Below are 25,975 nucleotides of genomic sequence, written 5' to 3'. Positions count from 1 at the left end.
ATAACCAGTGTGACTAGTGAGCTGGGAATGAAACCAGGCAGAAACCCTTGGATTTCATAGATACTGCTCAGGCTAAGGCTGAAATAGTTGTCTGTGGCTCCTAAGTGAGGCAATCCAAATAAAAGTATTTAGTACATACCGAAATGTCTTGATGACTATGGCAAAAATGCTAAAACTAATGAGAAAGATAGATTTGGAAAGTACCTTCAGTGATTAGTATATGTAATAATTGAAATCATACTTTAAGATAGAATAGGCTCATTCAATTATGACATTGTCTTTTGCTTTAAATAATCATCGATTTGTTAGCCTGAGAGAGGCCACTGTGGTCTTGTATGTGTTTAGAGATTATCAGATAGTTCAGTGCTTTGGTGTATTGTCCATGAAGTTGCAGTGTGAACTCTGGTCAGATGGTATGGATATCAGCGTCTTTTCTGCTCTACTCTGTTTTCATCTCTCTACTTGTAGACCTGTGGATGGGTACCCCAACATCCCTGTACCTCTATATCCCCAACTGGTCCTCTCCTATGAAGTAGTTAGAACATTGAGTTATACTGTGCGGTGAGGGGTGCATTATGCTTACATGTAAATGCAGCATTGGGTGGCAGGATCTATTTTCTTTTGCCAAGAAAAGTGTTGTATTTTTCTTGGTTTTTGTTACAGTTCAATAATTTTCATTGCCGGCAGCACAACACTCTTTGGGAGAGAGAAAATAAACAACACAGGGCACTTGGAGCCAGGAAGTCGCATCTCAGACTAGAAACATGTGGGAGGGAGGTCGGGGAGGGAAGGTAAACATATGATGATAGAAGATGATTTGGGTGGTGGGCACACAATGCAGCGTATAGATCACGTATCATGGAAATGTACACCTGAAACCTATATAATTATATTAACCAATGTCACCAAAATAAATTTAATTTTTAAAACCCCACAGTGTGGATTGACATTTGAGCAGTGTGTGTTAAATAGGGGAGCCAGCTACCAACCTAAAAACCAGTGGTAGTGTTCCTGCACATCTAGAGAAACCATGTAATCACGGGATCTTGGGTAGGGTGTCAGAAGTTGATTTTGATGTTATGACAAATATTATGGTTTCTTTGTAATTAAATATTAACTCAAACTGTATTTTAGGTGAGTCTTACCTTGCTGATCATTGTTTGTATTAGAGCTGTAATTAACTTTTGATGAATTTGAAACTAACCTATTGTTATTTGAATGTTTTACTTTGAAATAACCCCAAGTAAACTTGTCATGAGTATTTCTAATAGTACCTAGTTTTAAAATGTGATCTTTTTTCCCTCTGCCTTAGAACATAAGAGGCATACCAAATTCAGTTAGCTTGAAGTGTTTTTGGTTTCTTCTCTTTGAAAATTAATGTCATGTTACAATAACTTACTGAAAATAATAATTTGAAATGAAAATTATGAACCTACATCCATTGGGGCTTTTTAAACTAGAGGAGATAAACCATTTAAAATTAATTTGTTTAATGTAAATCAATTTTGTATTTTGAATGTTATTAATACATTCTTTTAAAGACAAATAAAAAGAAACTTTTTGCCCCACTTCGTTGGACTACTCTTAACTAAGCATCCCTGAGGATTTGGGAATCATTAAATATTTATAAAGATGCTCATAGTTTTGCTCCCCCCCCCTCCTTGACTTATACAGCTGGAGAATTTCTTTTCATCCATAATTTCATGTCTAAGGCACAGTGTAACAATTATTGAAGAGAAAATAGTCCAAGTGATTAATTCTCTTTAGTTTTGATAATGTTTTTAAAATATCAATGATTATTTTGAGTACTGTATGTTTTTCAACTGTTAATATCTTGCTCTTGCTTCTTTTAGGACCTGCTGAAGTTCCGATGATGTCACCCAATGGATCCATTCCTCCTATCCATGTGCCTCCAGGTTATATCTCACAGGTAACCAGTTGATGGATGTCTCCACTCACTATGGGCACTGTCATTGTGCCAAGAGAAAACATGTGGAGGCTTGAAAACGTATTCCAAGATTAATTTAGTTCAGATGATGCCAGAATTGTCATTTTTGTGGTACCAGGCAGCCCTTCCCAAGTCTCGCTGCTTAACAGGCCAGAGTTAAAGGGAGGAAAACACAGCTGGGCGGCCAGGCTGCCTTTGGCCAAGATGGGTGTCACGCTTGACCAATGATTGTGATTTCTTCATAGAGTCTACTGAATTAGAGACTAATCAGTAAAAATATCAAAGGAGACATTGTTTGTGCAAGTAGGGCCTGTCCTCTCTTCTAGGAGTCTCATTTCTACACAATGCGGTACATCTTGGGCTTGGAGCATTACTGAGTATGATGCGAGAACTTGGCTGTTTGTACTTACATTTCTCTAAAATTTTGTTTTTCTTTTAAATAAAATAGCCAATAGCAATTTAAAAAGTAAAAGGTATATTAAAAGATTAAAAAATTGTTAAAGGAAAAAGTTATACTCCTGTACCAGGATAAGGTTTTAAATGTTGTGTGTGCTTGGAATGTGGATATCTGTATATACTTTAACTGTGGTCCTAGGCTCAGCACAATATGAATGTCTCCCTTTGTCCCTGCACATCTTCCTTTCCAAATTCCTAACCAGAAAATTCCTGTTTTTCTCCTTTGCCTTTTTTGTTCTGTTTTTCCCCTCCTTGTAAGAACATCCTATACTCATTGGAAAAAAAAATCAGAAAAGAATAAAAAATATTTGTGTAATTTTACTACCCACAGAAGATAATAATCATTTTGTTAGCATTTTTTGGATTATATTCCTCCAAATTTTTTTCTTTCTATTCCTCCTCTGTTTTTATATTGGTTTAAAAAAATCTGTCATTTTAAGTTTTTAATGATTTGCTAGGATAAAAATATTGGCAGCTACAATAGAAAAATTGCTGATGTGCAGGCAGGAATCAAAGCAATTTTATCCTTCTCTGATGTAAAACTTACCCATTTCTTTACCATCTAAGTCATAGTGCAGCCACTATAGTATCATTTTTTCCATCCTTACTTTCACGTGAGCCAATTTGGCATCTTTGTTTTGTTTTGTTTTGTTTTGAGTTGCCAGAATGTTGGCTAGTCCTTCCCCTGTTTTAAATAAATGGCTTGTTTTACACAAGTCTTTGTAAATAAGTCACTGGAGGGAAAAAAGGGTGTAGAGCAGTCCCTTCCAGCAGGACATGTGATGACGGATCACATCCATGTTGCCAGTCAATTAACAGAAAAGAACAAGGAATGCAGGATGCCATTATGGCCCCTCATTTATTTTGAGGAAGTGTTTCATTCCATTGAACATAGTACAGTTCTCACCATTGAGATGGCAGAAAAACACCTCCTTTTATGTTAAAGGTCCATTTATGGAATGCCAGTTAAAAGTTAAACATTCTGGTAGAGAAAAGCCACAGTGTACTTTTTCTTGCCAGTGGTGTTACTGTCATTTACATATAAGGGAGCTGAGGCTCAGAGTGGAACCAGAATCGCAACCCACACATTTCTGATTTTACCAACCTTTTTCCCACTCTGATGTGATCTTGAAGTCAGCCACAGAGCCTGCCTTGATGGATGTACTTGCTTTCTATTACATTACTTTCTGACAATGTGAGTGTGGGTGTGTGGAGTGTGCCTACTCATGAATCTTTCTCCAGGACTAACACCAGTTTCTCATGTATGAGATCGTCCATTATTATAAGAAAACTAAAGGCCCAGTGCACAGAATTCATGTATGGGGTGGTGGGGGTCTCTCATCCTGGCCTGCACCCTCTCCTGTCCTGGATCCCTGCCGGGGATTTCCTAAACTGTCAGTCAGACATCCCTCTTGGAATCCGGGACCGCTGGCTCCTAACCACTCACCTGCCTGATCGCCCCTAACTGCTCTCCACTGCCAGCCTTATCACCCCTAACTGCTCTCCCCTGACAGCCTGATTGCCTTAACTATATCTGCCTCAGCCCCTGCCACTGTGGCTTTGTCCTGAAGGACATCCAGAAGGATGTCCAGAAGACATCTGGTCTAATTAGCATATTACCCTTTTATTAGTATAGACTAGAGGCCCAGTGCACGAAATTCATGCACTGGTAGAGTCTCTAGTGGCTGCCGGCTGCTGGCCGGGTACTCTCTCCCTTCCCCAGCGACCTGCCCCCACCGCTGCTGCCGCTGGTCACTGCCTGTGGGGCCTGATCACCCCACCTATTGCCCTGCCACCTCCTGGCTCCCAGGTGCTAAAGCAGCAGGGCGGTGGCCCCACCCGCCACTGCAGCTGCTGGTCACCCTGCGATTGGATCGGTGGGGCATTGGGCCCCTGCCCAGCTCCCTCAGCATCTGGGAGCCCGACGGCGGCAGGGCAAGCAGATCAGCAGGGTGATTGGCCCCCACCCAGTGACCAGTGGCTTGCACCTGCTCCACCGTCCCACCCCGGTCCTGCTCTCCTCGGGGCCTGCAGCATCTTCACTGCCGCCCACTGCCAGTGCTGTGTGGCCAACGCCTGCCATGTTCTGTGCTGTCCTCTGGTGGTCAGCGCACATCATAGCAAATGGTCGAACTCCCAGCAGAACTCCCAGTAGAGGGGACAATTTGCATATTAGGATTTTATTATACTAGAGGCCCAGTGCACAAAATTTGTGCACAGGTAGGGTCCCTAGCTGCTGCCGGCTGGGGCCTCCCTTTGCACCTGCCTTGGCCTGACGCCGCCCGCTCACCCGCTCCACCATCCTGCCGTGGTCTCACTCTCGTCAGGGCCCATTGGGGTTGGCAGTGTGTCCACTGCCGCCCGCTGCCAGCGCTGCGTTGCCAATGTCTGCCATGTTCCGCACCACCCCCTAGTGGTTAGTGCATGTCTAACTCCCTGTCAGTCGAACTCCTGCTCTTGGGGACAATTTGCATATTAGCCTTTTATTATATAGGATAGGATTGAAGAGGGAGGCAAGTGAATGATTAAAAATGTTACATTAGTAACATTGACTCTGAACTGTGAGTCAATGAAAAAAAAAATCGATGCATTACATAATTAAGTAGCTGAAACAACTTTCAAGATAAATTCATAAATTTGATCAAATAAATTTGACAAAAGACAAATGTCAGTAATGTGCAGAGATTATCATATAGTAAGAGAAACACCAGGAGTTGAGGATATAGACAGCTGTGGTCTGCTCTGAGGTGCAGTTAACATAATAATCTTTGTTTTCTTAGGCTGAGAAGGACTGAACCATGGACCTTAAAGATAGTGTGGACTTAGGTAGGAGAATAGTGGAATCTTGTCATTTCAACTCAGCAGCCTCTGATATAGTAGGTTTTTGTGTACTGTAGTGTAAATGTGTTTTGTGCTTTTCGGTGGGATGCTGGGGAAGGTTTGAAGAAAAAAATAACGTGATCTTTCCAGCTTAAGAGAAAATATAGGATACATTTTCTTTTAACTACGAGAAAGTGGATTTAAGTAAGAAGGCAGTTAGTCCTGTCACACTCATCACCTTTTCCATCATGTATAAACATTTGTGAGTGTGATTAGAGTTGAAACTATGGGAGAAAACAGGGTGAGTACTGTAGTTGGGAAGAACATGGACATTAACTGAAGAGGCCTGCCTTCAAATTCCACCAAAATTACTTCCCATGTAACTGTTACAAATTCTTTCACCACATACGTGAATACCTACCTGATCTGGTAGAGGTAAGAATTAAGAGAAAATGTAGTCCACACCTCACATAACAGTGGGCATTCAATAAGTGGTAGCTATTAAAATGAAGACAACTGTTAGAACAATTTCAATGAAACTGGCAGTTTGCCTTTCTAAATACATACTGAGATCACACAGTATGAAGCAATTTTTTCCTTTCATTGTATACTGGCCATGGTTCTTCTCAATTTTTAACCTCATTATTAACACTCTGAATAATTTATACATAAAAATTTCTTAAGCAGATGCCTTGAGTTTTATTTTCCATCCTTCCATAGTAATTTATGAAACATTTTTCAAATGTTACAGGAAAAACTTCATGTAGACCCAAAGATTAAGAAAGCATATGAAAAGAAAAAGTGAAATATCTAAGTTAATGTGCTATCATTTGGGAAACCTCTCTTTTTTTAAAAAAATCCAGATTAATTGATGTAAACTAAAAACTGAATAGTAGTTGAAATAAGTATTTTTGTTGTCATAGCAGAGTATGTAACTTAACCTCATTCCTTTGTTTTAGGGATTAGCAAATGGGTAAACACCTGTTGCAATTATATATATTCAATTTCCTTTCACCAGGGAGAGACATGAATATTTTAAAATGTATTTAAATTTTGGTATGGTTGGTTATTCTCCAATGAGGATTTTTTAAAGACCTGGCCCAATGGGGAAGGAGCCTTACATATTAGCCTCAGCTACTTCCCTGTAGTAACTACAACTATGGGTAAACTGATGCTGTGTTTCTTCTTTAATGTTGAGCAGAAGGGAGCATGGGGGATTACCCTGTGCCCTGACAGACTGAGAGTCAGATCCATTTGGCATCAAACAATAAAGAGAATTGGAATCTCTTGCTCATCCTTTGGAGGAATTGATTTTTCTATAGGAAGTTGGGAAAGTGTTCCTGAATGAACAGAGTGTATGCATGGAGGTTGGCAGCTGTGGAAAGAGCAGCGGATTTATGTGTCTATTCTGTTCTAGTTTTCATTGTCATCAGATTTTCAGGTACTTTAGTTTTCATTAGATGGCTTATTTTACCCAAGCAATAATTACAGACAGGATAGGCATTGCTAAATTAAAGAATGTACCTAGGACGTACCTCCCCTCAAGGCACTGTACACCTTTCCTTTCTGAGCTTTCTCTCTGTTTCCCTGTTCTGCATTTTCTCTTGGATTTCTTTTTGTTGTTGTTTGTTTGTTTCTGAGATCTTGGCATTGTGGTTTAATAGAACACAAGATTAGTGGGAGGAAACATGAGCCCAGGTAGGTCTCTGCATTCAACTCCTGTGTGATTTTTAGGAATATTGTTAAGTTATTTACTTGGGTGGTGTTCACTTGTTTGCTTACTTGATCATTGTTGGTCTCCCTCCCTTTTAGCATTTAAGTTCCACAAGGTCAGGGACCCTTAAGTGTTCTGTTCATCACTGCATCTCCAGTTTCTTTAAAGGTGTGCAGCACATAATAGGCAATTATCAAAATGTTACTGGCTGGCTGGAGTCATTGTTATCTTGTGGAGGGAGGAGCAGAAAGGAAAGGGTTGGAGGATGTCTAATCTAATCTAAAATTAGATAATTCTCCTCTATTATTCCTTAAAAAGGAGACCAAGTAAGAACATAAGTTTCCATAAGCAACCGTTACCAAAAGTGTAGTACAACACATTCCTTTGGTATTTGGCATTCTATCCACTGCAATGCTATTCTTCACTTGGAAAAGTGATAGTTGACTTTCAAAATAACATTGAGACAGTATCGCATCTAGAAATGACTTTTGAATTATTAGTTAGGATTAAATTGTGCCCATAATATTTGATTTTATTGCACAGTTAGTATAGTCTGCCTTTTTAAATTAGTAACATATTTGTCCTATGAAACAACTTTTCATAGAAACACACCTTTGCCTAACCTATTGCGTACAAAACTTTATGAAGGTTAAGTGGATTTTATCTTTCTACACATTCTTTAGAACCCATCACTTACTTTACTATGTGATAAATATGATCCGACTATCGTCAGCATGAATTCTTTTTAAAAAAATATTTTATTGATTTTTTTACAGAGGGGAAGGGAGAGGGATAGAGAGTTAGAAACATTGATGAGAGAGAAACATCAATGAGCTGCCTCTTGCACACCCCCTACTGGGAATGTGCTTGCAACCAAGGTACATGCCCTTGACCAGAATCGAACCTGGGACCCTTGAGTCCGCAGACCGACGCTCTATCCACTGAGCCAAACCAGTCAGGGCGTCAGCATGAATTCTTGATCCTTTCTTGGGCTATGGAACCCATTGGAAGACTGGTGAAACATTTTTAAATGTAAAATATAAAATTCATAGATATGATCAAGAACAATCTACTTGTGTTTCTATGTGAGTGTGCTTGAGAAGCTGAGAAGCTGGACTGAAATCACCTCCGATTGGCCATCTCTTCTGTGCTGATCTGTGTCGAGGTGCCGGAGTACAGAAACAGTTACTACCCACAGGTTCCTCCTAGTGATAGCTTTATCAATATCTTCATAAAGCAAACCATCAGATCTCTACTTACTGTTTGTTTTCTGACAGTGTGTTCTTTAAAACAGGATTTCCATTTGGTCTATAATAATTGGCCCATTTTATTACCTGAAACTCTGTGGAGGTAACATCTCACCTATCTGGTATTCTTATGTGCCACACAGATAATGAGGAAAATTAGGTTTGATTTTTGATCTTCAAATGTGCTACTTCTTTTTTTTTTTTAATTTTAAAAAATATTTTTATTGATTTCAGAGAAGAAGAGAGAGAGAGAGATAGAAACATCAATGATGAGAGAATCTCTGATTGGCTGCCTCCTGCACACCCCCCTTCCCCCCCCCCCCCACTGGGGATTGAGCCCGCAATCTGGGCATGTGCCCTCACCGGGAATCCAACCGTGACCTCCTGATTCATAGGTCAATGCTCAACCACTGAGCGACACCAGCTGGGCCAAAGGGGCTTCTTTTTTTACTTAGGTTGGTGAGATACAATAAAATCTGATACTTAGCTGACCTTAGGGTTACTCAGTTACTTAATTGATCCTAAAATTCTTCATCTAGAATTTAGGACTATGATGTTACCCATGTTAGAAGATCTGAGCGTTATGCATTAAGTTATGTGCCAAGCATTTTATAAACTACTAGAGGCCTGGTGCACGAAATTCGTGCACTGGGGGTTGGGGGTCCCTCAGACCAGCCTGCCCCCTCTCACAGTCCAGGAGCCCTCAGGGGATGTCTGCACTCTGGCCACAGGGGCTCGGAGCAGGCACCCTGTGTGTGTGTGTGTGTGTGTGTGTGTGTGTGTGTGTGTCTGCTGGGGACCTGCCCCCAGGCATGTTGGAGGCTCAGAGCAGGCACCCCGTGGGCGTATGTGTGTGTGTGTCCGCTGAGGGCCTGCCCCCAGCCACGTTGGAGGCTTGGAGCAGGTGCCCCTCTGTGTTGTTCTCTCAGGCTTGGAGCTGGGCCCGGCCCTTCCTCTGAGCTGGTCGTGACCTTTACGAAGTCCAAACCTCATTTGCATATTACTTATATATAGATAGATATAGATAGATATAGATATAGATTATAGATATAGATTACATGATATACAAACCACAGGAGTTGTTGTTATGGCTTTAATTGTTACACCAAGTTTATCAGTTTGCCATTTTCCTTCAGCCTCTGCCCAGTGCTGTATTTCTGCTTGGGAAAGGAGCTGCTTGACTCAGCAGTGTCTTAAGGAGCTCAGTTCTGTTTAAAACAGGGGTCTCTCCCTTCCCATGGTATCCTCAAGTTGGGGTAGCTGGGGTGTGCTACGACAGCTGTTTGTAAGCTGTGTCTCTTAACCTTGCCTGGCTTCTTTCTTAGTTTGGAAGGTCTTAATAAATTGCTGCCACTGTCCCCTCACCTATAGCATCACCTGAAGTAGTTGGATTAAAGAGATATCACAGAGGATATACTTGTTTTCATCATCCTCTCCAGACCTCAGTGGGTTTAGTTTTAAATAATTGGGTAGCCATCTGGAAAAAGACAAGTGTGTCCAGTAATGTACTAAAAGATTTTTAATTTATATATGCCCTAGTTGCTCTCCTTTTTCCAGATTATAGATTCCCGTAAGTGTAAGTAGCTTAGCTTGTTTCTGTGTATATAAAAATGTTGGCACATATAAAGGAAACAGAGGGGGATTGCCGTTTATGGGGGTATCCCCTTATACAGTCGCCTCCCGAGCAAGCCTATCAGTAAGGGCCGTATCAGTGCCTCCAGCTTGTGATCCCTGTACAGCAGTCTGGCTTGGATTTGTTATCTGGATCTAACCATCCCCCCTCAGTTTATTCTTTAGCCATTGCCTGGAATTGGCATGAGAGTTAAAAATTAAGCACCAATAGAAAATTTAAGATTTTTAGATATAGATGAGTGTGTGGGTAAAATTTTGGGGGAATTTTTGTTTAGTCATGAATCACCTTGTTATTTAAAACCATAGGCTTGGTTACCTACATAGCAGATGAATTTTTTTGATTAACCATTGGCAAGAACTGTTTGAGAAAAGGAATTCAAAATTTTTAAAAAATTCTTAATTTAAAAATAAAATTGATATCTATTCTCAATCTGTAAATGTTCTGCAGACTAATCCTTTATATTATGTAAAGGACTTTTAGAAACCTAGAAACATCAACAATAATGTATTTTTCCATTTGGCTACAAAAATACCATGTTGTATGGCAAAAGGAACTGGTCTTAAGCCTAAAGGGTTTATTGTCTCAGGACATTAATGATAATGAAACATTGGAATATTATTTCATCAGTGTTAGCCATTACAGATATGAAGAGAAAATGACATTGAGATATATGTTTGGTATTTTCATCCACAGATGTAAGCATGCAATTTGAAAGGACAGAAAAGTCAGATTTGGAAAGACATTCAATTCATCCACCATTTTTAAGTCAATTAGCTTCATCAGTAAAATAGAAGGATCACTTGCTTCTGTCTAACTCTGGTTGCTCTTTGAATGCTCTTTTTATTCCAATTTCTCTTTCTCCTAATGGTACTTAGGTGATGGTGGTGGGAGTATTTTCCATAGTAACAGAAAGGGGATGGGCCAGGGAAGATAACATCCTCATGTTTCAAATTTCTACTCTCCATGAACAATTAATTTGCTTTTCCTCTATTATATTGTTCACTGTTCAGGGTGAGGCAAAAGTGAGTTTACAGTTGTATGTGAAACACAGTTTATTATTTATAATTTATTGTTGTATTATTTTCCATATGAATAACTATAAACCTACTTTTGCCCCACCCTGGATTAGAAAATGCAGAGTGAAGGGTTAGTACAAAGAGAGGAAAAGTGAGAGCTAACACCTTTGTACTCCTGGTTTTCAGTGTCTTTTTTCTCCCCCAGTGTCTTTCTTGTGAAATAAAATATTAAAATAATTTAAATAGTAATTTTAAATGATATTTAATATTTAAAACATTTAAAATACAAGTCAGGCATGACACATCTGCAGTTAACTAGGTTTAGATTATTTGAAATTTTGGAGAAGAATGTCAGATATTTACCTGAGTTATGGGGGGAAATTTTGATAATGAATGTGTTAAATAGCTCTTGGTAGATAGACATCAAATCTAAGAGGATAAATTTATTTGTTGTTGTTTGCTTTTTCATTCATTTGTTCACTTAGCCATCCTTTCTTGAAAGCCGCCTGTGTGCACAGGTGCCCTTGAGAGATCTGTAATTCACACTGCAGGACCCAGATGCTGGTGGAGGGGTGAGCACCAGTGTGGCTGGGAGCAGCCTGGACTCTGCCTGCCCACGGGTCCATGCAGCTGTTTGCATTGCCCAGCCTTTTGTTGTGTGCTCAGTTTCAGCTGATAGCTTTTCCTTCCCCGAATGGCCTAGGAGCCCACTTCAAGTATGTTCGCAGCAGTTAGGAATGGAGCTTGAGCCTGACCTTCACAGACTCATTTGGTCCCCGTTTTCAGTGTGCAGGTGGCTCCCTCCGTGTTCTTTGGCCCCTCTGCCAGCCGGCTGCCAGGCCTTGCATACAGAGGCATGTGTGTCCCCAGTCTGCTCTGCCCTCCTCCTGGCTCATCTCTGGCCCTCTGGGGCAGCCTTTCAAATTTTTCTGTTGCATCCTGCCTTTCAAGCTCTTTTTTTGATTCTTGTCATTTGCAGCCCAGAAGTAGAAGACAGAGCTTTAGGAACTGAGGAGTTTATTAAAATTCCTGTGGAGCATTTCGGTTCAGTAAGGAGAACTAGCTTCCTCCTCTGTCAGTTATGAGAAAAGACACTCAGACTCTAAGTGTTGTTAAGAGATACATTTTAATTCTTGGACTCAAAATCGTCCTCTTTATCCCCTGGTAGCTCTCTGACCTTGGGTGAGTTAGCTTAACTTCCCTGGACTTTATTCCTCTAACCTCCCAACTGGGGATAGCTGTGTATGCCTCCCAGGATTGCTGGGAGGAATTAATGAAGTACTAATATTAATAGGAGTAATTACTAGGTAAGATTTTTCTGTTATGTATCAGTCACTGGACTTTAGCACGTTAATATGTTGCCTTTTTTCAGTAGATGGTATTAAAGCAGAGCGGCAGGCATTTAATAAATATTGAATCCTTCACATCTCTTAATAACCCAGCTATCCTATTTCTCACAGTTCATTGTTTACATATTTATTTCTTAGCATACCTATCTTGTGTATAATTCTCCACATAATAAAAGCTTTAGAGTACAGACCAGAAAGAAACTCTGGTTCTGCCGCTGAACTAGTACATTTTAACCATGTTGTTCCTTGGTCGCCTTCCTGTCCAACAGGGTTGCTAATATCTAATTCTCCAGGAGACCAATGAGTAACCCATGTCCAACAGCTGGCAGACAGTAGGCACTGGCTGTGAGTTTCTTCCTTATCTGTCTCTCCATGCTGCCCCCTCTTGCTGTTGCTTCCAAGTTTTTCCATTTTGTTTTAATGGTTCTCTTGATTATACGTCTAAAAACACCCATGCAAATAAGATCAACATTTAACTCTTTGTGCCTTATTCTCTAGCCTCTCATCCTGTGTCTAGGGCACTGTGCAGCAGGAAGACTAGGCACATAGAAGTTTCCCAGTAAATACTTCTGGAGCAGAATCCAAAGACGTGATAAAGGAGCAAGCTAGCTTCCATCAGGCGGACTTTCTTCCTTAGCCTGAGGCAGGTGGCTGGGCATTTGTTCATGGTGGATAAATGCATTACTTTTCGTAGAGGGTGTTTTTAAGCAGACAAGGCTGGTGGTAGGACTTTAGAGGACAGTTGGGAGGCCCTGATAGGAGGTATATTAGTTTGTAGGGCTACCATAATGAGGTGCCCACAGACTGGGTGGCTTAAACAACAGAAATGATTTCCTCATAATTCTGGAGACTACAAGTTTGGTTTCTTCTAAGATCTCTCTTCTTGGCTTGTATATGGTCATCTTTCTTTGGCATCTTTACACAGTCTTCTTCCTGTGTATCTCTAGCCTAATTTACACATCTTTTACGGACATCGTATTGGATTAAGCCCCACCCATATGACCTCATTTTATCAAAATTGCATTACTTTAAAGGCTCTATTTCCAAATATAGTCACATGCTGAGGTACAGAGAGTTGGGATTTCAATACATAAATTAGTTTGGGGAAGGGAGGACATAATTCAGCCCATAACAGGTGGTATCCTGAGAACCTAGCACAGTGATCTTTTCCAAGGGTCTGTGCTCTGGAGAAGATATGTGAGTGGTCATTCTGTTGAGTCACAGAGCTAAGAAAATAGTCTAGTCTAGTCAGTGGTCAGCAAACTGCGGTTCGCGAGCCACATGCGGCTCTTTGGCCCCTTGAGTGTGGCTCTTCCACGAAATACCACGTGTGGGCGCGCACGTACAGTGCAATTGAAACTTTGTGGGCCGTGCGCAGAAGTTGGTATTTTGTGGAAGAGCCACATTCAAGGGGCCAAAGAGCCGCATGTGGCTCGCGAGCTGCGGTTTGCCAACCACTGGTCTAGATGAAGAATACTTTGTTTTTAATTTCAGAAAAGACAGTACTTTGTTTTGATTTCTGAACAACACTTAAGACTTAGTCTAATTTTTCTCTTTATATTATTCTTAGGCTATATAAATAAATCTTACTGTTTAAGACCTATTTTTCCCCCTCACTTGAATATCCAGTGTTTAGCTCATAGCATGTGTCAGGAAACAGTTGTTGAATTGAATGCAGGTAATTTGTCTGCCTCTGGACATTGTCACAGTTTCATTCATCCCAAGAGGAAATGAGTCTGTCTTTTCCATGGTTATTCGAAAAGACTGAAGGCACATTTTATTGTCTGAAGATTTTTGGACTGAACCCATTCTGATTTCTAAATTCTGCTACAGTGATATATTTCTTTATGAACCTTTTTAAAAAAAATAACAAAGAATGCTATTGCCACTATTTCTTGAGTTGAGTATTATTTTGTGCATTATTATTGTTCCTCAGACTTCTTTATTCTTTGGGGAACATAGGCATAATTTTCTTAGACATAGATCAGAATTGAATTTGGTAACTAAATATGTTGTAATTTGTATTATGGAAGAACAATAAGCAAAATAATTAGCATACATTTTGGGGTTTTGTTTCTGATTATTTCAGAATTAATATTTCATTTTCTTAAAAATATTTTTACTGATAAAGTTGGCCTTGATTAGTAAGGGTGAAAGTGTTGGATTATACTAGTAAACAGATGTCTTTCACAAATACCACAGAATAACTTAAAATAATTAAAAATGGGGCTGTGAAACCATTTTCATATATGTAGGCAATTTGTAGTTTAAGAAAAGGACTTCGTTTCCTAACTGGAAACCTTTTTTTGGCGAAAGATAATTTATACTTTAGACCTATTAATATTTTTAAGTAGTGGAAATACTTATTCTTACAAAATATTAAAATAAAAAGATGTTTCAGCTCTTTATCTTTTATTTTTATTCCTTTCCCTTAATTAATATTTTTAACTCTGTTGGTGCTATTTACCCAACTTTTTATTTTTATCGATTTATTTTTATTGATTTTAGAGAGGAAAGGAGAGGGAGGATCAGAAACATCAGTGATGAGAGAGAATCATTGATCGGCTGCCTCCTACATGCTCCCTACTGGGGATCAAGCCCGAAACCCAGGCATGTGCCCTTGGCTGGAATCAAACCTGGAACCTCAGTCCACAGGCCGATGCTGTATCCACTGAGCAAACCAGCTAGGGCTACTCAACTTTTTTTTAAAATACTTTAATGCCAAAAATCATATGATAAAATGATTAAAATAATTTCTTTTCATTATAACTGCCTTTGTTTATAAACTCAGAGTTGTTCTTCATATTTAGTGAGAACCCTGTTCTTGTTTTACTACATTGCTCACGTCCGTGTGACCATTTTACCCATTGACATTTTGCAGAGCCTGAAATAATGAAGATTGTGTCTAGAAAACAACTACTTTGCTTCTGTGGACCTCCCAGTGTCTACCACAGGATTGCTCCATGAAAGAGGACTATCTGGAATATTCCTTTTCTCTTAATAGCCAGGGAAACAGAAGACACTATAGAATGATGCATGTTTATATTAGATGGTTAGAAAAATCCATATTTATACTAAGTTATACAAGGTGTGCTACTAAAACTATTCATAGAAGATGTGCTTTGATGATAGTTATTAGCACATGCATTCGAATTTCCAATATCATGGTTTAAGCATGATTTCACATCCACCTATAAATTGGCAGTCACGCATTCATAAATGAGGTTAATGTGATTAGCTTGCCAAAGTCCAGAAAAGTTACATTTATTAACGAATACATATGTTTTGAGCTATAGTAGGAATATGACTCGGAATCTTAATTTAAATGAGTTAATAATATTGCTTTGTTAAGGAACTTTTAACATAGTAGTTAATTCTGATACTGTTATGGTAATTGATTCATTAATAAACATAAAGATTTTTGTTTTCTTAATATAAAGATTAATTACTATTAATTCAAACTAAACCTATCTTGTACACTAAAGTATAGACTAAAATGGATAAACTTGCCATTTTAAATTAGGCAATGTTTTTTTAAAACAAAACTTAGTATAAGTTTTATCAGAATGCTTTGGATTACCATTAAGTCATTTTATTTTACCTATAATCAGCCTCCTGAGGTGTAATGAGATATGTATTTCAATTACAAGTTTAATTTTCAGTGTTGGGGTCTTTTTTTAAAAAAAAAAAAAAAAAAAAAAAAAAAAAGCACTGCTTACCTTGTGAGTCCCTGAATATCTTAAGTACTTTATTAGACCAGCTGGTCTCTTTGGCAGCCTAGTCCTGGCTTCCAAGTTTACTCTTAAGCCCTCATTGCCTCCTTCCCCTGCCTTGTCTCATGGGCCATTGTCCAGCTCTCCCAGTCCTATCAGTTCTTTGAGGCTAGTGAAGCCCTTCTGGTTCTGTCATTCAATGCTCTTCTCTGTATTACACAGCTTTCCCTTTTGATTATGGTATCTGTTATGTTAGTTGTTTCTTATCTTGTGTCTCAACAAAATTGTTTGCTCTTAGAGCAGGTAGCATGAAGTTTGCCACAGAGGCAATAAATATTGGTATAGTTCGGCTTTAGTTAATTACCTTCCTTGTGTAAATTTAAAAGCATTTGGAGAAAGTATGGATCTAATGTTGATTGGCACTCACTCTCCTCATAGCAGGTCCTGCCTCGTTGTGTCTTCCTTCATAACACTCATTACCTCACCAGGATATAAGCAGAGGTGTCCGATTTGATTTGGGATTAGTCAGGGTTTTCATTGGTTGGAATCCCCTCATTTCATTTACATCCTTGGTCCCAGATTAAATGACCTTTTGGCACTGTTATGGTTTCTGAAGTTATGTTTCCTTTTTTCCCACTAAAGCCTCTATGGTGATGGAACTGTGCATGCTAAAGTAGGAATGGGTTCAAGTGTTCTCAGAAAGCTCAGCCCTGTAAAGCATACTATATACCCCAGAAGGTCTCTTCTTTCTGGAAAAATCACTGACCTGGTAGTTATATTTAAAGTCATTTCTAAAATTAACTTAAGCACATATTAAATTCACTTGCCTTGGATGAAGTCTTATTTATGAGACAAACAAGATTGATCATCAAGCTCTTGATCATTCCAAAAAATATTCTGTAATCAGAATGAGGTGGTTGATGAAAATTTCATAAATTGTAATGGTTAAATGTTATTACTTCTAAAACTCACTTAACTGGTTGGATTATAGAACCAAAATTTAATGGGTACCAATTTTTCCTCCTATGAAGGGCAGAAAATTAAAATTAAGGGGGAAGTACTAACTACTGTGTATGTTCACAAGATATTAGCTAACGATACATACTACACTCTTTTTGCTGTTTTCTTTAGGTGATTGAAGACAATACTGGAGTCCGCCGGGTGGTGGTCACACCCCAGTCTCCTGAGTGTTACCCCCCAAGCTACCCCTCAGCCATGTCTCCAACCCATCACCTACCCCCCTACTTGGCTCACCACCCACATTATATGCAAAACTCCCACACGGCTTACTACCCACCTGTTACCGGACCTGGAGATATGCCGCCTCAGTTCTTTCCTCAGCATCATCTTCCCCCTGCATTATATGAGCAAGGTGAGTAGGTTATTGCTGGCACTGACAGCTGTTGAAACTGACTGCAACACGTAAATAGCTTAAGAGAGCCAGTGAGGTCTTTGTTTCTTCCATAATAAGTATGGCAGAAGAGGGACTATCTGATGTATAAACGCATGGGAAATTCCTAGCTTCCTTTGTCCTGAATTGTTTTGCAAAAATTACTTTATGGGTTGCAGCTCTTTCTTTCTTTACATTTTCTAAATTCTGCCTCACTATCCCACCCCACAAAGAACAGGGACTGGGATAGCCAGTTGCTATTTTAGAAAAGAGGCAGTGATGTGTCAGACGTTCCGGTGCCCTGTTAACATATTTTTATGTGCGAGTGACTTGGGCCACAGCAGCACATTAGCTCCTAGACATCTATATAATCTAGTAATAGCAGGGAAGTTCATAAGGGTTTTGTGTCCCATTTCCAATGAGAGAAGACTGTGAGGTCTCAGTAACCTTTGAGTTTCCTGGATGCTCTATGTTGCAACATTGGCAGAACTCAGAATCTCCTCGCTGTTGATGGGGTCCTCCTGAACCCTGTTTTAGTTTCAGAATAGCCATTAGCACAGCCACAGTTTCACTGGTTGTTAGGCAGAAACTTACCTTGAAATGAAAAGGAGTCTCAGAGATACCAACATTATGTCTTTTTAATTTTAGCCTTGGTATTAGTTTAGTCTAAAGCTCTTTTCTATCAGAGTGTACACTAAGAATGCAGATTAAATGAGGGTAAAAATTAGACTTTAACCTTTGCAAAGTGATATTCTTGAGTCAGAATATAAATATAAGCATTTTATTACTTCAAACATTTATTATGTTGGTTCAGATAAATTTTATGAGAAATACCTGTTACACTATAGGGTTTTGGAGCAAATTACTACCTCACTTTCTCTTATCAGTTATAAATATATATTTTCTCCTGTATGTTCATCTCACATTGTAACTTTTTTTTATTAACAAAAGAAAAATTTGAGATAGGTATTTCAAGGGAAACCTTCTGTTATAACTTAGGGATAGAATTAGTTTGGTAATTTTTTTTTTTTTTTTTTTTTTTTTTTTTAGTAGTTAGAAGTAAATTTAGTATAATTCAGAAGAATCAGGTGCTACCATGAGAGTGTATGGAGAGATGATAGCAAAAGATGAAATTAACACTTTAATTTCATAGAGGTGTCAATAACTTCCTATCAGTAGTGACAGAGCACCCCAAATATCAGATGAGTGGGCATATTCCATGAAAATATTTGGATAAAAACTGAAAAAGATTCAGTTTCTTAAACTATTCAGTGCTTTGACACACTATACATTAAGTATTTGAGTGTTTGTCGAGTTTTCTGGTTAGGTCTGAGCTCAATGGCACTGTGAAAAGCCTTGGCTATGGACCCATAGCTTGATGAAGAGTAGTCTGTTAATAGGAGGCCACATAGTTATTATGTTGTAAATGATGTACTTTGCAATTTTAGAAAACAGAATTTAAATCATTAGAATTAAGCAATATAAATATTGTGTGTTAATTTCATAGGGTATTTTGGTTTAATTTCATTAAACTAGCACAGAGTAATAATGTGCAAATAACAGTGCCTTTATTGATTTTTATATTAAAGAAAACAGTAAAACAAAATCCCTTTGCATTAATAAAAAAAATCCATATGAATATATTCTAATCTTAGTTCTCAATATTTATACCTAAAAGAAATTTAAACATTTAATTTCCCAAACTATAAGAGCTTAAAAATTGTTTGACATATTTTAAAAGATTAATATATTAGGGCCCAAGTTAAAGCATTGTGATATTTAAAATATTTATTATCCTTTTTGTATATTTGAACATAATTTATTTGGGCATTTGCTTTTTTAATAGTGTTGTATTTGTTTTTTACATTCTCTGGTACAAATTGGTTATCTTGTGAATATTTGCTTTATTTATTTTTTCCTTCTAATCCTCACCCAAAGATTTTTTTCACTGATTTTCAGAAAATGTTGGGGAAAAGCAGGAGAGAGAGAGAGAGAGAGAGAGAGAGAGAGAGAGAGAGAGAGAGAGAGAGAGAGAGAAAGAGAGAGAGAGGAAGAGAGAGAGAGAAAGAGAGAGAGAGAGAGAGAAAGAACTGAGAGAGACACATCAAACCTGCAACCCAGGTACATATACTTGACTGGGAATCAAACCTTCTAACCTGTGGTGCACAGGCCCATGCTCTTAACTATTGAGAAACATGGGCCAGGGCATGAATGTTTGCTTTTTAAAGGTCTTCCTTAAGTTTTGTGAAGAGAAAGAAAGTGAAAAGTGGAAACATCAGTTGTTAACTAGGGTGGCCATACAGTCCTGGTATGCCTAGAACAGTATTGGGTTAGGTCTTGCATGTAGGGCCCTTTTTTCATATAAACATATAAGGACCCAATCTATACTATGTTTTGCATTTTAAATAATATCTGGATATTGCTTTTAATTTTATTTAAATTTAATATATCCCCCTTCTGCTCCGATCATGAGATTATTTTGCAGGCTCCCATTTTCTTTAGAGCCACTTAAAAATATGCATAGTTAAGCCAGCTTAACATTCTACTAGTCAGTTTGTCTTGCCTCCTGATTACTCCAACATAGGAGTTTGAGACCACAACCAAACATATTCTATTTGACACCAAGTTGAAGGGATGGCTTATGTTCACCCTTGCAATATCTTCTTGAATATTGTCCCTGATTCTGTGAGCTTTGACTCCTTTTAATAGAAATTTCTCATCTCATCATTTTAGTAGGTTTTATTCAAATGTTGGCTATTTTAGATGCCACAAGTTACTCCTTTTATTCTGGGTGCTGTATAATTTCCAATAGAAAGCTATTCTGTCTACAAAGGTAACTATATTTCTAAGTATCTTGATTCTAAGTACACATTTAAGGGGTATTTTATTTTTTCTAACTTTTTATATATTGCAACAGCTGAAAAAATACTTTGACAGGCAAAATCAAATTTATAAATTCAATCAGAATAGGAGCTTTATTTTTTGTTGGACACTAATTTTGTCTTCTTTAGTATAAAAGTGTCTGGAACATGTCTGAACACACAGTGTAGTAATTAAAGATTAATTATTCCTAGCCCAGCTGGTGTGGCTCAGTGGTTGAACATCAACCTATGAACCAGGAGGTCATGGTTTGATTCCCGGTCAGTGCCTATGCCTGGTTTGTAGGCTCAGTCCCCAGTGTGGGGATGCAGGAGGCAGCTGATCAATGATTCTCTCTCATCACTGATGTTACTATCTCTCTCTCCCTCTCCCTTCCTTTCTGAAATCAATAAAAATATTTTTATAAAGATTAATTAATCTTTGATTGATCAGAAACAAATGGGACTATTATAAGCATGTATAACATATATTATTTTCTTAAAAATATTTTAATACTGTATTTAGTAATATTAAAAAAGCTTCTTAACAGTCAGGTTATTTAACCATTTAATAATTTATTATTGAAACATAGACTGAGCTGGCATTTGTCATAATCATCCATTTTAGAAATTATACCACTCTATGGAATGTCAAGCTACATTACCCGGGAAGACCAGTACATCAAGCCTCCACACAAAAAACTGAAAGACCGCCAGATCGACCGCCAGAATCGCCTCAACAGCCCACCCTCTTCTATCTACAAAAGCAATTGCACAACCGTGTACAATGGCTATGGGAAAGGCCACAGCAGTGGAGGCGGTGGAGGTGGAGGTGGCGGCAGTGGTGGTGGGCCAGGAATTAAGAAAACTGAGCGCCGAGCAAGAAGCAGTCCAAAGTCGAATGATTCAGACTTGCAAGGTAATGTGCAAAAGTGTTTGCCCCGAGGAGAGAATTACTGAGATGGAGTCATCCTAAAAGAAACGTCTTTTACATAAGAACGTTATATTATGGTGGTTGGTCTTTCTACTAGGAATCTTTGGGTAGACTTCTGATCTTTTTTTTAGGACAATATAGCATCATCTCTCTTTTATTAACACTTCATGGGAAAATATTATTTTTTGGTTATATGTGCCAAGTACTACTTAATCTCAGTAACAAGTATCTGAAAGTGTCTTTACATTAGCTTTTTTCATTTGTGTCACTCTAAGTAGATAGATGTGGAAGAGATCCAAAGTAAAACAATATTTCTAAGACAGAGGGATAGTTTAAATCTCAAAATAATTATACATCATAAAACCAGGTATAATTCTGTGCTGTACTGAAATCTATCATTGTGTAAGAGGAATATATTTCTGTTTAGTTTCAGGTATGAGTTATTGTGTAACGCTACCTTTGGCATCCCGAATGAACTATTCATAGACTAAGAATGAGATGCAAGAATCAGGGTCACCACATATTGTAGAGAGACATCCACTCAAAAGGGCCTATGTTTTTTTGCAGATTAATCTTGTAGGTATAGATCAGTTAATTTGGGAAAGAACTTATATATGTTTTAAATTCAGTTTTTAGGTAAGATTTAGAGAAAACCTATTTTGATGCCACAGGAGTTAAAAACAGAGGCTTTTTGAAGAAGGTAACTTTTTTTAAATCCTCACCCAAGGACATGTTTTATTGATTTGAGAGAGAGAGGGTGAGAGAGAAAGAAAGAAATAGAGAAACATTGATTGATGTGAGAGAGAAACATCGATCCATTGCCACCCATATGCTCCCTGACCAGGGATTGAAACCGCAACCTTAGGTATGTGCCCTGATCTGGATTTGAACCTACAATCTTTTTGGTATATGGGATGATGCTCCAACCAACTGAGCCTCCTGTCTGGGGCAAGAAGGTAACATTTTGATAAGCTAGGTGAGTTTAAAGATATAAACAAAGGCATGAATAACTGTAAAAGACTGGATAAGAACTGATTATTATACTCATTAAATATGCCCTTTCTTTATTGGACCATAATCAGGGAGAAACAAGACGGTGTATGTGAGAATCTGTGTGTGAATGAAAAAGATGGAGGTTATGTATGTTTGATTGTGTAAGGAAGACTGGACTCTGTCAGAGCAGAGGAATACGGTAAAACCGGACGTTGGCATCAACATTGGCCCCCATATTGATTGTATGAGTGAATTGTAGCATAAATAAGAGGAATAGTAAGATAATAGTGAACTGTGAATAGTCATTTCTCTGCGTGAAATGTATTATAGGTTCTTTTAATTTTGGCTTTATTTTTAATTCTCCAAGTTTTATGAATTATTCTTATAATTATTATTAAGCATTTTTCCCCAAAATTTTTCTTATATTTATTTATTTATTTTTAATTTTGTATTGATTAAGGTATTACAAATTATTATATTTATTAAACAAAACACAAGTAAGTATATAAAAGAGACCCAAGGTTCAAGAGGCCTTTAAATAGATCTTAAGGCAAAGCCCTATATTTGCCATATAGAATAATTTTTCATGAAATAATACTGTCATTTCTAAGTTTGAAATTATTTTCTTACCTTAGACATAGACTAAAATTCATACACAAAAAATTAGAAATGTTTTCCTAAGGAGAATTTCAGTCCACAGGAAAGAAAGAATGTATAAGCTATCTTCAGAGAGCTTATGAGGTTTGATCTACCTTGAGTAGTTGATTTATTCTATAATAACTTTTGTTCTGTCTTACACCAAAAGAGATTTAAGGAAGATGACATAGATACATATAGAGGCTTATTTCATTAAGGACATGAGAGGTTTACATGTTGGATAAAAAATAAGTATCCAATTACCCAAATGCATTGAAAACGTATGTCCTGACAGAAATCTGCACACAAATGTTTATAGCAGCTTTATTCATAATTGCTAAAACTTGGAAGCACCAAGATGTCCTTTAGTAAGTGAATGGATAAGTAAGATGTGATACATCCAGACAATGGAATATTACTTAGCGCTAAAAAGAAATGAACTGTCAAGCCATGAAAAGACATGGAGGCACCTTAAATGCATATTACTAAGTAAAAGAAGCCAAATTGAGAAGTCTATGTACTGTATGATTCCAACTATATGATATGCAAAATTATGAAGACAGTTTTTTAGATTCCACATATAGTAAGTGAAATACAGTATTTGTTTTTCTCTGTCTGGCTTATTTCACTTAGCATAATATCCTCTAGGTCCATTCAAATGGCAAGGTTTCATTCTTTCGAAGGGCTGAATAATATTCCATTCTGTATATGTATCAAATCTTCTTTATCCATTCATCTATGAATGGATACTTTGGTTGCTTCTATATCAATAAAAACAGTCACAGGCATGTAAAGTACAGCATAGGGAATACAGTCAATAATATTTGTAATTACCATGTATGGTGTTAGATGGGTACTAGACTTACTGGGGTGATTATTTAATAAGTTATATAAATGTCTAATCACTATTTTATACACCAGAAACTAATATAATACTGTATATCAACTACAATTGAGAATAATATTTAAAAAAACTATGGAGACAGTAAACAGATTCATAGTTTCTAGGAGTTAGGAAGAAAGGAAAAATGACAGGGTAGAGCACTGAGGATTTTTAGGGCAGCAAAAGGACTCTGTATACTATAATGGTGAATGCGTGTCATTATACATTTGTCAAAACCCATATAATGTATAACATCAAGAGCTCCATATACCCTAATGTAAACTATGGACTTTGGGTGATGGTGATGTATCAATGTAGGTTCATCAGTTGTAACAAGTGTACCACTTTGTGTGAGATATTGATAGGTGGGACAGGCTCTATGAATGTGGAGACAGTGGATATATGGATGGGCACACTCTATATCTTCTGCTCAATTTTACTGTGAACCTAAAACTGCTCTAAAAAGCAGTCCATTAAATAAATATCTGAGGAAACTGAGGACAAATAAGATGAAGACAGTAAGTTTGTACATAAAAGAATCCTATAGAATTGCTTAGGTAGGCCATGTAGGAGGTGCTGAGCCTCCTGGTTGTCAAAGCAAAGAGGGAAACATATCAGATGGAGAAGGTAAACAAATCACCTCTTCTGTAGGCCATTATGTTGCTCATGTTTCAGAACGTAGTGTTGGCCATAGTAATCCCCAGAGACTTTTTCTGCTTTCCTATAATTGGGAACATTCTATCCCAGACCGTCTTTGTGCTTGCATTTATTTCAGCTGACTACTATACCCAGGAAACAAGTCTTTTACATAATTCTCAAGTGTATGACACCATCTGATTAATATTAAACTGCAGTTAATACTAGAGTGATTGATCTGTTTCCATTCATACGTGGTTTACACAAGAATAGGATATACACTTAACCATGTTATGGTATTTTCTAAATTCTACATGGGTTAAGATGTCCACATTTCCAGAGGAGGCCAAACTTTTTACTTCAGAATTCCCTAGCTTTTGAGGAAATCTAAATGAGTTAATTACCCTTTTACCACTTACAAAAGACAAATGTTAACAAAAAAGGGACAAATTTTAAATTTGTACTTGGTCCTGTGGAAATAATAAATATATATATATAAATACAGATTCCTAAACCTCACTTCAGACCTCCCAAAATCAGAATCTCTTCGCCTAATCTGGCTTCATGTTTTTTTTAAAACAAATCTCCATTGGGAGTGATGGTCAGCCAAGAGAACTATGTCTGATATTTTTTTAAATATATTTTTATTGATTTTTAGAGAGGAAGGGAGAGGAAGAGAGAGATAGAAACATCAATGATGAGAGGGAATCATTGATTGGCTGCCTCCTGCATGTTGTACCAAGCCCACAACCCAGGCATGTGCCCTGACCAGAATCAAATCTGGGACCCTTCGGTCCACAGGCCAACGTTCTATCCACTGAGCCAAACCGGCTAGGGCGAACTATATCTGATATTAAAGATGGTTACAGAGGTGTGGTTCATGACGTTGTTCCTGATGTAATATAGGAACTTAGCTTAACTAACCATTTTCTACCTACATCCTGGAACTATGCCTGGTGGATAGCAAGTACTCAGTAAATATTTGTGGAATGAATCCTTCATCTTAATTGCTTTGTTTTCCAGAATAGGCCTTCTGTTTGAACACGTAATTATTGTACCATTTCCTCTTCTAGAACAAATTGCTGAAGGATAGAGTTCTGCAGCCACCCCCTCCTTTCATTTACAATTACCTTCAGGAAAACAGCCTGGGCAGGACAGACTCCCACAGTGCCCCCAGAGAAATGGATGATTCCCGTTTCATTGCACTAACTACCTGGAGTTAATGGTCTGATGTGGGTGGAGAACAGTTGGGGCTTTGGCATCAGACATCCGACTTTGTCACATGCTATTTGCTTTTAGTATTCCCTTCACCTGTAAAATGGGTATTTTAATTTCTGTTATTAAATATTAAAAATAGCCTCTCTTAGTTCTTAACACTTCAGTATAATGGTCACCCTTGTTACTTGAACATTCTTACTGTCTTCCTCCTGTAATCTTAGGGTCAACTCTCATCCCAGCGATCCCCTTCTCAAAACAGGTATCTCTCTACCCTCCCTCTGCCCTTCCCCTGCAACTCCTTCCCCTGTAAATCAGATGTGGCTTCCTTCTGCTTACAGCCATCTTGCATTTTGAAAGCCAAACCTGGACCACTTCTTCTGAAAGCTTCATTCAGGCTCTCTGGGAGGGATTGCGACTGGGCAGAAATCTGGCACCTCAGGCCAAGTGCCATGTTATGGGACACTGACAGCTGAGTGAGAGAGCACTCTGGATACCCTCTGGGGCATCCTTCGGCATGGACCCTGTCTTCAT

General features: G+C 38.1%; 1 protein-coding gene across 11 annotated transcripts in view; it reads left to right on the top strand.

Moving 5' to 3' along the window:
* Window positions 1-25,975, top strand: part of FNDC3B (fibronectin type III domain containing 3B) — a 321,836-nt gene that overhangs the window by 172,201 nt on the left and 123,660 nt on the right. For all 11 annotated transcript variants that reach the window (XM_036351879.1, XM_036351871.1, XM_036351875.1 and 8 more), the window contains 3 exons: window positions 1,854-1,930; window positions 17,028-17,268; window positions 20,773-21,063. In XM_036351879.1, the coding sequence (XP_036207772.1) occupies window positions 1,854-1,930; window positions 17,028-17,268; window positions 20,773-21,063 (609 nt within the window). The remainder of the gene's footprint in view (window positions 1-1,853; window positions 1,931-17,027; window positions 17,269-20,772; window positions 21,064-25,975) is intronic.

This window comes from Myotis myotis, unplaced genomic scaffold (genome assembly GCF_014108235.1).
Source record: "Myotis myotis isolate mMyoMyo1 unplaced genomic scaffold, mMyoMyo1.p scaffold_m19_p_2, whole genome shotgun sequence".
Taxonomy (NCBI): domain Eukaryota; kingdom Metazoa; phylum Chordata; class Mammalia; order Chiroptera; family Vespertilionidae; genus Myotis; species Myotis myotis.
The sequence above is the reverse complement of the archived record's forward strand: the minus strand, read 5'-3'. Positions and strand labels throughout refer to the sequence as shown.